The 13,021-nt window shown below is 24.8% G+C and overlaps 1 protein-coding gene and 1 pseudogene across 1 annotated transcript; both read right to left on the bottom strand.

The window, feature by feature from the left end:
- Window positions 1–282: 282 nt before the first annotated feature.
- On the bottom strand, window positions 283–777 carry LOC131169456 (uncharacterized). The gene has a single exon (XM_058128682.1). The coding sequence runs from the start codon at window positions 775–777 to the stop codon at window positions 283–285; it is 495 nt and encodes a 164-aa protein (XP_057984665.1).
- An 8,901-nt stretch (window positions 778–9,678) lies between these two features.
- LOC131169455 (cytosolic sulfotransferase 5-like) lies at window positions 9,679–10,670 on the bottom strand (annotated as a pseudogene).
- Window positions 10,671–13,021: the final 2,351 nt, after the last annotated feature.

The following is a 13,021-nucleotide window of genomic DNA, read 5'->3' as shown; positions in this document are numbered from 1 at the left end:
ATTATAAAATAAATGTTTTAACAGAAGTATTCAATGCAATTAGAACTCAAGAAATTCTTGATTAAAACAAGAAATCATACTCTGAATTCTTTGTTCTACATGTTCTTCATCATATGCCAAAGAAACCAAGTAGCATACATGATATCAACAAGAACACAACTTGTCAAAAAGATTGAACAAAACCTTGAAGAATGATACACAGAAAACAAGAGAAGAAGAGAAATGGATGAAGAAAACAGAGGAAATTAATTACTTGCCCTTGTAAATCTTTTCTTGGCTTAATCAGAAGACTCCAGCCCTTGTTTTAGAAACAGCGTAGCTTCTGCTTCTTGGAAAGACATCAGTTATGACCTTGATATCATCTTCATCAAAATCACAAGGCTTTTCTTCGTCGATTCTTCCAATACCAACACTATGACTCCTAGGCATATGGTTTGCTCCTCTGCAAGTATTTGGAGATTTTGGAGATTGAGATTGCTGTCTTTGAAGAACATCCAATTGAACCCTATTGCTTAAACCCCTGGTGGAAGCAGCCCTTAAAAGCTGTCTATAGTCATCATCATGGTTGCTTGATTTTGTTGAATTGACACTAAAACTCTTTGGCAGGTGATTCACTACTTGCCCTGTAGGACAACCCATGACAGTACCATAGCCAAGGCGATCGGAGCATTCAGTCATGCTCTTGATGTAAATGTCCCTGGCCTTGATCAATATCCTAATGGGAGCCTTAATGAACTTGCGTAGTTTGCTTTGCTTGCTAGGCTTCTTGGTGGCCATAAGAAATTCTATAGATAGTTTTCTTACTTTGCCTATTTGATATACTAATGTCAAACCAGCAAAATGACTCAGAAGATTGGAGAAGATGCTTTAGAAGAAATTTAGATAATGAAACTTGTGAGTAATATGGATATCATATAATTATGATAGAAATAGGTGGGCATATTTAATAATACTTTAAAAAATTTTAAAAAAATTGAGATAAAGTTAAATACCCAGTTTCGTCTAAAATATAATACTCATATAATATATATCAATTTCAAATTCTCACTCTCTCAATTATCACTATAAAATGAATTTTTATTAAGTAAAACCGATGTATATATAATGATTTTATTATAATCGTTGATTATAATAAGATTTATGTAAGACCCATCACAATTAACAATTTCATTATATATATATATATATATAATGTTTAAGTTGATTGGTATCCTTTTGGAAGGTTTAGTATTGTATTTTTGATAGTGATAGGCAAAGATAAAAAGAGACTATGAGATTTGCTTTTGTATTGAGGCTAATGGACCATATAGAGACTGAGTTATTGGATGGGCGTGGCCGCGTGGGTGACTTTTTCAAAGTAAAGGCCGGACATTAAATTAAGAAGAAGACAGAAGAAAATCCAATTTATTTTTCTTAATTATAAGATTACCAAGAATAAAATATATTTTCATTAATTTAATTTTAATTTAAAATTAAAAAAAAAAATTACTCAAATAACAGTCTAGTCGGCTCGATTTTGAACCAGCCTCTTCTTTATACTCCAAAATTATCGATAATAATAAGACCCAAATAAGTTTTCAATGCTTTCTTCCACTTTTCAAATATTTAAAATATTAAATTTTAATATTTTTTATATTTATATAAGTGATTTTATAAATGATGAAGAGTAAATTATATAACTATGCAAGTGACAGAGCATTGCCGAATTCTAATAATAATTTTTTAAATTTATTTTTTACTTTTTTTTTAATTAGTTAATCAGCTGGCGCTTAGAACTGATTTGACAATAGAAATCTGTCTGTGTTATCATCCATTGTATTTGAAATGAATGACATCAACTGGGTTGCTACAAGCAAACATTTGAATTTCTATTTCTAAAGCAGTATGGTTGGGCAAATTATATAATAATGCAATATTTTCCGATATAAATAACTATATATCAAAAATATTAAAAAATAAAAGTTCATGGAAAGTGATTAAAGGATAATAAATAATACTTATCTTCTTTAGAGCTTATTTATATTTATTCTAAATGCCTTTTTTGTATTATAGTTTGAGGGTTAAAATTATTTTTTAAAATGTATAAATTAATTGAAAAATAACTATATATCAAAAATATTAAATTAAAAAGTTGATAGAAAATGATTAAAGGAGTAACAAATAGTATTTTTCTGCTTCAGATATTACTTACTTACTGATACTACAATAACTAAAATAATAATAATAAGAGACGAGTAACAAGTAATCAAGTAATGGTGGCAATCCTAATACTTAAACACTCAGAGAAGAAAGTTATTCGTCTAATTATATTAGCGATATTGGATCACTTTCAATGATAAGAATCTCGAGATATTCGCTACGATCAAAATCGCATTCGTTTAAGGACTCAATTAATGAAATAGACTTTTAACTCCACTCAATCACATAACTCCTAATCTTAATAGGAGGTCATTTGAAAGGCTTATATAAGGGTCATTGAGTATGTATAATACCTACTTTTTCATTCATTCTATTATCTAGTTCTCATTATTGACTTAAGTATTGAAGTGGTGGTCATCTAACCCATCAGCTCGTCTTCTTTGCAAATCCAATCCCTATATCCAACATTCATAACCCACCAAGAGAGGAGAATAACATTACTTATATTTATTATAAGTGCCTATTTAGCATTGAAGTTTGAGTTACAAAACTGCTTTTTAGCAAAAAAAATATTGTTTTAAATGCTATTGAAAAAATTATTTTATTATTTTAGTGTTCTTATAACTAAAATTTATAAAATTTAATTTTAAATTATTTTTAATGCGTTCTATCTAGTATATTTAAAAAATATATTTTTCTCAATAATAATTTCAATGACAATGTTAAATAGACCTTAAGTTGGTAATTCAATGAAGTTGTTTTGTTTTGATTTTTTTTTTCAAATAAGATTGTTATTTGACCTTTATAAATAATATTTTAAACTTGCAATTAAGTAAAAATATTTTAATTAAAATAAATTAAATATTATGTTATAATTAAAATTTGGATCAATAATCATCTTACACTTAATGTAGGTAAGAAAATGACAAATGAAGTATAAATTATATGAATTTTAAACAAGAAAGTGACTGAAATTTAACTTATTCAATCATACCATGTAATTTCACTAATATGGTAAATTTTTTAAATGATTCATCACATCAATTAACCCTTCCTTGAATTGTACTAATGTCTCTTTAAAATAATTAACACCGCAACATCAAATCAATCCTCCATCATTCTTTGCCAACATTTAACATTTATTATATCCCTTGTATGAATTCAATAATTTTGAAAGTTTTCTGATTTAAGATATTTAAAATCTTTACTAAATTCGTGATAATTATATATTAGCTTATTATTTCAATGGCTTGATGTTGAAAATTATAAATTATGAAAATTTATCCATTCTTGCCAATATTGTTTCAAAATATATATGCATACATATACATTTATTAAGGAGATCAATATTGTTTCATTTTTTATACGGTATGCGTGATCTCAATATTCCCCTTAAGTGTGATTATATAGTTATTACTAGATAATTAGTTAGTATTAATTCAATATGTGCTTATTTATAAGCCTTTTAGGTTACTGAAACCACAACAAAATCCAATTTAAGGGCTCAATTTTGAGCAAAATAACATGTTTGTAGTTAAAAAATTAATCATTATTAATTTAATACAAACTCAATTATACAGTCTACTAATATTTACAACTAGCTTTATGGCAAGTCAAAACCTATAACCCAATTCAAGGGCTCAATTATACAACTTGTCCAATCTTGAATCCATTTATACATTCTTATGGGTAATTAAATACAAAATTCAATCCAAGGGTCCAATTATATAGCCTATCTAAATTCTGGTACTATGTTGAATTCAGATTACTAAGCAAATCAAATTTTTATTTATTTTTGATAAAAAAACTAATATGATATTAAATTTAGAGTGCTAAATAAATTATATTTTAATTTATTTTAATATAAATTTATTAATTAATTAAATTACTTTATACAATAAAATAATTAATTTTTAATATTACAATTCAAACATTTATATTACTTTTTCATTTTTGTATTATTTCTATGCGGAATACCTAAACCAAACAAGTCTCCATTATCTTAAAAAAGAAACGCAATTCTTGGCTACCTATCATTGACTGCAAAAAGCCAATTAGTTTATTACTATTATTATATATCTTTTCTGTTCAATTCTTCCTTGAAATGGTAAGATAATTAATCCACCTAAAGAGTCCTGTAAAATTGGAAGACATTCCATGATATTTTAAGAATTTATTCCTAAACAGCTTTTAAGGTGTATGAAAATATTATCACTTATTTATATTATTTATTGATATATTATTTATATTAATATTTAAAAATTAAAAAATTAATTTATAAAAAATTATTTCTTTTAATGAGATTGAGAGAGTGTTTTAATAGAATTAAAAAGATAATATCAATATTTTTATATTTAATAACTAAGTGAATAACTATTTTTATCAAATATTTTTATTTTAAATTATTATATAAATAATTAATCACTAAAGGTTAATATTTAACGGTTAACGATTATTAAAATAATTAATATTGCTAAATAGACCTTAAATTTACTAAATATAATATCCTATTAATTTGTAACAAATTTCCTTAATTTGAATAAAATGACCAAATATTAATGCAAATTTGCTTACTATTGATTATTTCAAAGATGGAAATTGGACCCCATGTAGCTAGGCATCATTTACTATTTACCAATCTCAATCAAACCAAAAATAGTCGGTGAATATTAAATCTATACTACATAGTCAACCCATTCTGAACAATGAATTAGTCTCTTAAGATGATAATTGATGACTAATACACCAAGATCAATTAAATAAAACCCAATTCATATATATATATATATATATATATATATATATATATATATATATATAATTAAATATATAAAAAATCATATGTAATTTTATTTAATATATCCATCAAATCATCAACAAGGAATGTTTCAAAGCAGATTTTAATAATATCCACATAAAAATTAAATCATTCTACCATCTCTTTATTGTCTCATTAAATTGATAGTATTCATTTTGCATAAGGGTAAATGAAATGCTTTATCCACCTGATTTAGAAGATGAGATCATGATGTTTACAGGGCCACCTTCTGAATAATTTTTTTTTTTCTAATTTATTTTCATTGAAAACTCGGCTGCTTATGCAATGATTTAGAATTATTTTGATGGTCAATATCATAAGTATATAATTATGTATTATAGCAACCAAAATTTATTTAAATATTAATACAATCCTCTTCTTTTACAAAAATATTAATTCAATCGAATTCATTAAAGAAAGGTACTATCTTATTTTAATAAAAAAAAATACTCATATTGATAGGTATGGCAACTGGACAACTTTCTTGTCTTCACCTTATAAAAGATCAAGGTCGAGGTCGAGGTGAGAACTTCCTTATGAGAATTTTTTTTATTATATTTTATATGAATATATCAATATAAAATATAAAATTATTCATTAAAAAAATAAATTATAAGCATGATTTTACTAATTTTCATTATTTTTTATTAAAATTTTCATATTTAAATATGTAAAAATAAATTTTTTAATAAAAAATAATAATATATGATTATCAAGGTGAATTATGGGGATTCGAGGTAGAGAGAACATATTTTCATTTTGCATAATATTAGAATTAGAGTGGAACTATAAAAAATTAATCGGGACGAAGCGAGGCAGGACCAAAAACTTAGAGTGAGGTGAAAAACTTAGGTCATTTCAAGTTTTGTTTGTTTTATAGAAAATATTTTTTTATATTTTTTAACAATTGGAATACTCAAGAAAATACGTGAATGAAAAATATTTTATATGTCAAAGGAAAAATTAAGTATTTTTCAAAGAAAATGACTTATTATTTTTAAAAAATAGTCATCCTCCATTTTATAAACTTTGATAATTTATAAAAACGTGAAAACACTTATACATATATGATATAAATATATACTATTAATTTGATATTACAATCAAATAATAAAAAATATTTTTTTATTTTTCATAAAAAATAATTTATATTTCACGAAATAAAATGAGCTTTAATTGTTAATTACAATAAGCCATTATTAATTAAGCTAACAATAACCCAATAAGCACATAGAAGGAGACTTTGTTTTGTTTTGGGGTTCAGAGAGCCCAAAAATTCTAAATTTTTTAATATTACAATTATAAATTGATTGAAAAAAACAATGTTTTATACAAATAACATAGCGAGGAACATATAAAAATTATCACCTGATTTTTTGCTTTGACATTTTAAGATTTATGAGTTAAATTTTATCAAAAACGTGCCTTGTGGTCGACTTATTATTAATTTTAAACCAAATACCTTAACATTGTTAGTCTATATTATTAATTTTAATTATATTAAGTCCCTTTAATTTTTTACATTATATTTGAATCGAATCATTAATCAGATTGGAATTGTATCAAACTTTTTAAATTAGAACTTTTATAATCAAAATTATTTCAAACTTAAATTGAATCGAACCATCAAATTAGCGATTCCAACCCATAAACGATTTATGGCCAAGTGTACTAAAAACTCCACTAGTAGTATGCATTTGAATGCTTCCTTATTGTTACACTGATTTATGAAATTGAAGGAGTAGGGTTTGTTTTCTTTGCAATTAAATGAATAAATTGGAGAAAAACGCGTTATTTTATGGGTTATAAGGTCTATTTGGCATTGCTGTTAAAATTTTTATTGAAAAAATTACTCTTTTAAATATATTAGTTGGAGAGTATTAAAAATTAAATTTGATCAATTTTAGTTACAAGAATACTAAAATAACAAAATAATTTTTTGTAAACTGCTTTTCTTAATATTATTTAAAATAATATTTTTTTAAAAAAAATAATTTCAAATTCTGAAACTCAATGGCAAATTATAGCTTTGTCCATTTATGTTTTCAACTTTAGATAGATAGGAATGTGTTACTGTCGCAGTTGGTTTTCCGTACTATGAATATTTTTTACATAAAATGGAGAAGTCGATGGTGAATTTTTTTAAATTAAATTCTTATATGAAAATAAATTTATTAATTATTAAATTAAATATTTATATTTAAATATATTATATATTTAAATATAAATATTTAATTTAATAATTGATAAATTTATTTTTTTAATGTATTAAAAATATTATTTTTATTATTTATCTCATGCTAGATTAACATAAATGAATGGTGTTAAAATATTTGACTTAAAAATATAAAAGCATATTCCAAATGTTTTTTTAATTTGTTATAAATAAATTATTTTTTGTTACTTTTGAATTGCCCATAGAATAAGACATATATAATTAAATTCAACCAAATTTAACTAAATTTTTATCTAAAAAATTTATTGAGATTACCAAATAAAATAAATAAAATAGAACTACATTGGAATTTCAGTCCCAAAGGCCAAAGCATTATGGAATTTCAGAAAACTAATATGTATGTATGTGTGTGGAGACCCAATGGTTTGATGATTTGATCAACTTCTTAATTACATCATCTACCATTTTTCTCATTTTATTAACAGTTTTTAATATAATAAAAATCCAACCTACCCAATTGATTCAGTCTTCAGCCTACACTAACCTTTAATACTCCACAACTTAAATTTTATATTTTAAGGCTTGTTTCGTAATATTATCCGATTTATTATTAAAAAATATTTTTAAATATATTAAAAAATAATTTAAATTTAAATTTAATAAATTTTAGTTATAATACTAAAATAATAAAATAACATTTTCAAATAGTTTTTTTAAATTATTTTTTTAACAGTATTTAAAATTATATTTTTTAATGAAAATTAATTTTGACCCTTCAATCCTAATGTCAAACAAATACTTAATCTCTAATTTGTTCATCATACTCAACTAATCAAATTTTGAACCAAATCCATTTTAGTGAATTTTTGTCCAAATTTAATACATTATGAATTAAAGAAATAAATATATAAAATTTATATATTTAATATATAAATGATAGATCACATATAAATAAAAAAAAAAAATCCTCAATTTAATTTAGTAAAGCCTTAAGCTTAAGCAAAGCTAGGTGGCAGTATATTAGGTGACTAAGGAGAGAACAAGGCAAACGAAAAATTATTAGGTGCACTTAATATATAAATATTATCTTCCATAATTATATAAAATTTATTTTTTAAGAATAATTTATATTTTTGTATGAAAGAAATTTTTTTTTTAGTGTTATTAAGGTGTATGAAAATATTACCGCTTATTTATATTATTGGGTGAAATATTATTTATATTAATATTTAAAAATTAAAAAAATAATTTATAAAAGGTTATTCCTCTTAACGAGATTGAGAGAGTATTTTAACAGGATTAAAAAGATAATATTAATATTTTTATATTTAATAATTAAGTCAATAATTATTTTTATCAAATGCTTTTATTTTAAATTATTATATAAATAATTAATTTCTAACGGTTAATATTTAACAATTAACGACTATTAAAATAGTTAATATTGCTGAATAGACCTTAAATTTACTAAATATAATGTCCTATTAATGTGTAACAAATTTCCTTAATTTGAATAAAATGACCAAATATTAATGCAAATTTGCTTACTATTGATTATTTCAAAGATGAAAATTGGACCCCATGTAGCTAGGCATCATTTACCATTTACCAATCTCAATCAAACCAAAAATAGTCGGTGAATATTAAATCTATACTACATAGTCAACCCATTCTGAACAATGAATTAGTCTCTAAGATGATGATTGATGACTAATACACCAAGATCAATTAAATGAAGATCAATTACAATTGGTGAATGAGTCTTATCTATACTTAGATATATATATTCAACTAATTCACACATGCCACATTATGTGAAATTATGATTATATTATTAGAATTATAATAAGACCTACTTAAATTTATAATTTATTAACTTTTTATTGATTGGATGTATACACCCAGACGCATATAAGAATTTTCCTACAACAGTGACTGTAAAGCTTCAACCAAAGCCTATGAAGTCAAAAACAAGGAAAAATCCGTAAGAACAATGCAAAGATTAAAAAAAAAAAAAGCATTGTTACCTTCAGATAATTAGCTATAATCGTTCTAAAATACCATTTCATGAGCTAAGAATTGTCATTCAGCCATTAGCAAGGAAGAACAGCATTATCAGAGGAAGAAAAGAAGCAAAAGAGTTAGAAAAGTGAAGTGAGTGCCAAGTACAAATTCATAGGCAAATATACCTTGAAATCAAAATGAATCAATAGACCAAAACAATTTAAGTAGTTATGATAGAAAAATTGTAATCTTTGACTGTGGTAATTTTCTTTCTTATTGATAGGGATAAGATTCCGTTAATTAGAAAATTTTATGCTTATCGTAGACAACTTCTAATAAAAAGTTTAGTGTTATTACTTGGAATTTAGAAATGATTAAACAAATTGCACGAAAGAAATTTAATTATGGCCAGGGTGCCATAGCATTGTTCTACATAACTACTCAACTCAACTAAGTATTTATCTCAAAATACTAAATACTAAGGAAGAAATTGTAATTGCATGAAGAGAAGAAAATAAGGACATATGCATGACATATAGTACTAAACATTCATCTCAAGATCAAGGCCTGCATTTTGTAGTTTCATGAGTGCAATTTGATCAAGTCTCTGGCTCATCTCGGGGGTGAAATGGTTCTTCCAATCTCCAACAGTTCCCATCCTGAAAAGGAAACTATTTGGCACCCTGCAAATGGCACCGTTTTGGTTGACATCCAAGTTCTTGAGCCTCTCGAAACTGCATCTCCGTATCACCTTCTCAATCTCCTCCTCATCACCTTCCTCAAATGGTTTTCCAAGAAATGAAGCTAGCTTCTTCACCTGCAGCATAGGATTACTCTTGAGATCTTCATACTTGATGAAGAGTATCTTATGAGGCATTTTCAAGTTCTCTGTGCAGTAAGACAAAATATGGTCAAAGAAAGGTCCATAGACGTGAACCCCATTGCAGAAACTTTCAAATGCCTTCTCGAAGGGAAATGGGTCCTGCCCAGGCCTCAGTATTTTATTGAAGAAGTGCCAAAAAGACACTAGAGTGTCCTTGGAGTTCCTAGTTATATAAACAATCTTGCACTTGGAATTTTTAATGGAATCAGGAAGGGTATTATAAGGAAGATGAGTATGAAAGAGTCTGGGTGATGGCATGCCTAGGCCTCTACCAGACAGATCAGGATGTGAAGCATCTTCGTAAACCTGGACCTCCAAGGTACATAAAAATGAGAAATATTTCTAACAAGAAGGTCCTTCTCCTCCTCTTCCTCGTCACCACCTAGCTGCTGGTGGTGGGAGGATTGGCGTCCTATAATGGAGACACAAAGGGCCTTGAGCCAAGTTGTGCCAGTTTTCAGGAAGGAAGCCAAAATGACATCATCATCACATGCTTGGAAGTGGGATTGGAAGGCTTTTATGCTTTCTATTTGATGAAAACCATACCAAAATCCTTCCCATTTGAAAATATCAGCGACATCCCAAAAATTTTCTTTAGGAAGCTCATCAAACTCTTTATGGTTCAAGGAACTGATGGGAGCTGAAGCCATCTATGACTATTAAGGAATTAAAGGCTAAATTTTGCACACAAGCTACTTGATTACTAGCCTTCGTTGTGTAAAAATATATATAGAGAGATCAAGTGCTCTGGTTTTAAATTATTCTTAAAATTATTTTCATCCATACGTATTTGAATTCAATAGTATTTTCGAGTTTTGAGAATACATGGGGTAGGTACCTTAGAATTGCATATCATTCATTTGTTTAAAGAATCAAATGTTGACAAGAGACAACTTCATAAATTTTTTTTATTGAAAGATAGATAACCCCTTAATAACGTTGAGGGACGCAGAAATTCAATTTAAAGAGATTAAAAAAATATAATTTATAAAAATAATATACATAAAATAAATAAAATTAGACAATAAAATTTTTTTAAATAAAATTAACTTGCTAAAAATTAAATAGAATTACTGTTAAAATAAATATATAATGAATGTTTAGTAGTATTATGAATTTTGAATATATTAATGGTTTAAAATTAAAAAATTTATCTAATTTATTTCAAATCTATTATTTTTAAATCATTGTGAAAAAATTTTAATCAAAATTATAGATTAAATAAAATAAATAATATGATTTTAACTTATAAAAAAACTTTTTTTATTATGAGTATGATTAAATTACAATAATAACAATAATATTATAAGAATAGAGTCACAAAAATTTCAAATTGATGGAAAAAATATGAAAGAATTGATGGAAAAAATTTCAAATAATCATTAGGCTTGCAATATTTTAAGCCAAACCAAACATGCTAGAACAAAGAAATGCCTCTAAACTCTATGGACTTGGTCCAGCCGGCTACTAATAAAATTATCATTCCAATTAACTTGAATATATTCCCATTAATAGGAGAGTGACACATTCTAATTCTATGAGAGGTTCTCTATTTGTAATTGACTTGTAGCCCCTTGTTACATTTATTTACTAAAAATTAATTAATTTTTACATCATCTGATAGATATTTTAATTATTCACTATTTATTTATAACTATATATAAATATCAAATAATAATTTACAACCCCACTGGAATGCTTTGCCCTATAATAAACCTCTCAGGCGCTAATAGGACTAAACCTAACCTAGTTGACTAGGAGATACGTTTTAGTTTTTTTTTTTAATTTTTCTTGTAAAATAATATTTTTTATTGTAAATAATAAATATTTATTTATTCAAATGTTGTCCTGCCATTCATAGCATGTGCTTTTGAAAATATTAACCCGTGTTTTTTTTATTAATTATAAGCATATATGATTATTAAATTATAAATTTATATTTAAAATATTGTGAATAATATGATAGCAAAATATTGAATTGCGATAATTATTTTTGTTGGTTTATAATTGGATTATGGATCTATAAATTAATTACTACTTTTAGAAATTATAAATTTATTGATGATGTTGAGAGAAAACTAAATAAATAAAAGGAAATTTTATAATTTGATCCCTAAGTTTTGCTTATATTGCTCTTTATTTTTGAATTTTGAAAAATTAATTATTTAATATCTAAATTTTATATTTATTATACTTTAGTTCTTGAATTGTGCACTATATCACACTTTAATATTTATAATTTTAATATATATAACAATTTAGTCTTTTTGTCGATAGATGAAATTATTATAAATATTAAAATTACACTGATTAAATTGTTTTATATATAAAAATTAGAGGGATTAAATAATTCATTTTTCAAAATCTATGGATTAAAGTGTAATGTAGTATAAAATCTAAGGATTAAATAATTAATTTCCCAAAATTGGATACTAAAGTATAATATAAGATAAAATTCAATGACTAAATTATAGATTTTCCCAAATAAAAATATTTGAAGCTTTCAAAAGGAAAAATTGAAAGCTCTTTCTCAAGTAAAATCATCCCTCAATTTCAAGAGTTATTTAATTTTTTTTCTCTCAATTTAATTCACTCAATAAAATAGTTCAATTTTAAATCAGATTTAACCAAATCTCAATTACCATATAAATTACAAAAAATAAATTTTCATTAATTTAATGCTTTAATTTAAATACGAAAATTTTTATTTTAGGAGTAAAACTAACTCCAAAAATTTATTTTTGTAATCTTTGTAATACTATTGCACGAAATGGAAGCCGTTTTTTTCTCTTCTGGCAAAATACAAACAATTTATAGCGAATGATTTAACGTTTAACATTTTTTACCATATCATAACTAAGATTTTTCTTGTCATCCATCATGAATCTAAAATACATAATATATAATAAAACTCATTTATTAAATACATAGATCTCATATATTTTTATATTGAATTAATAATAAATCATGTTTAGATAAGAATTTTCATCATCAATAATAA

The sequence above is a fragment of the Hevea brasiliensis genome, chromosome 10 (genome assembly GCF_030052815.1).
Source record: "Hevea brasiliensis isolate MT/VB/25A 57/8 chromosome 10, ASM3005281v1, whole genome shotgun sequence".
Taxonomy (NCBI): Eukaryota; Viridiplantae; Streptophyta; class Magnoliopsida; order Malpighiales; family Euphorbiaceae; genus Hevea; species Hevea brasiliensis.
This window is presented reverse-complemented; position numbering and strand designations above follow the sequence as displayed.

Coding starts and splice junctions, on each gene's coding strand:
- LOC131169456 (XM_058128682.1), bottom strand. CDS start 777: ATGGCCACCAAGAAGCCTAGCAAGCAAAGCAAACTACGCAAGTTCATT.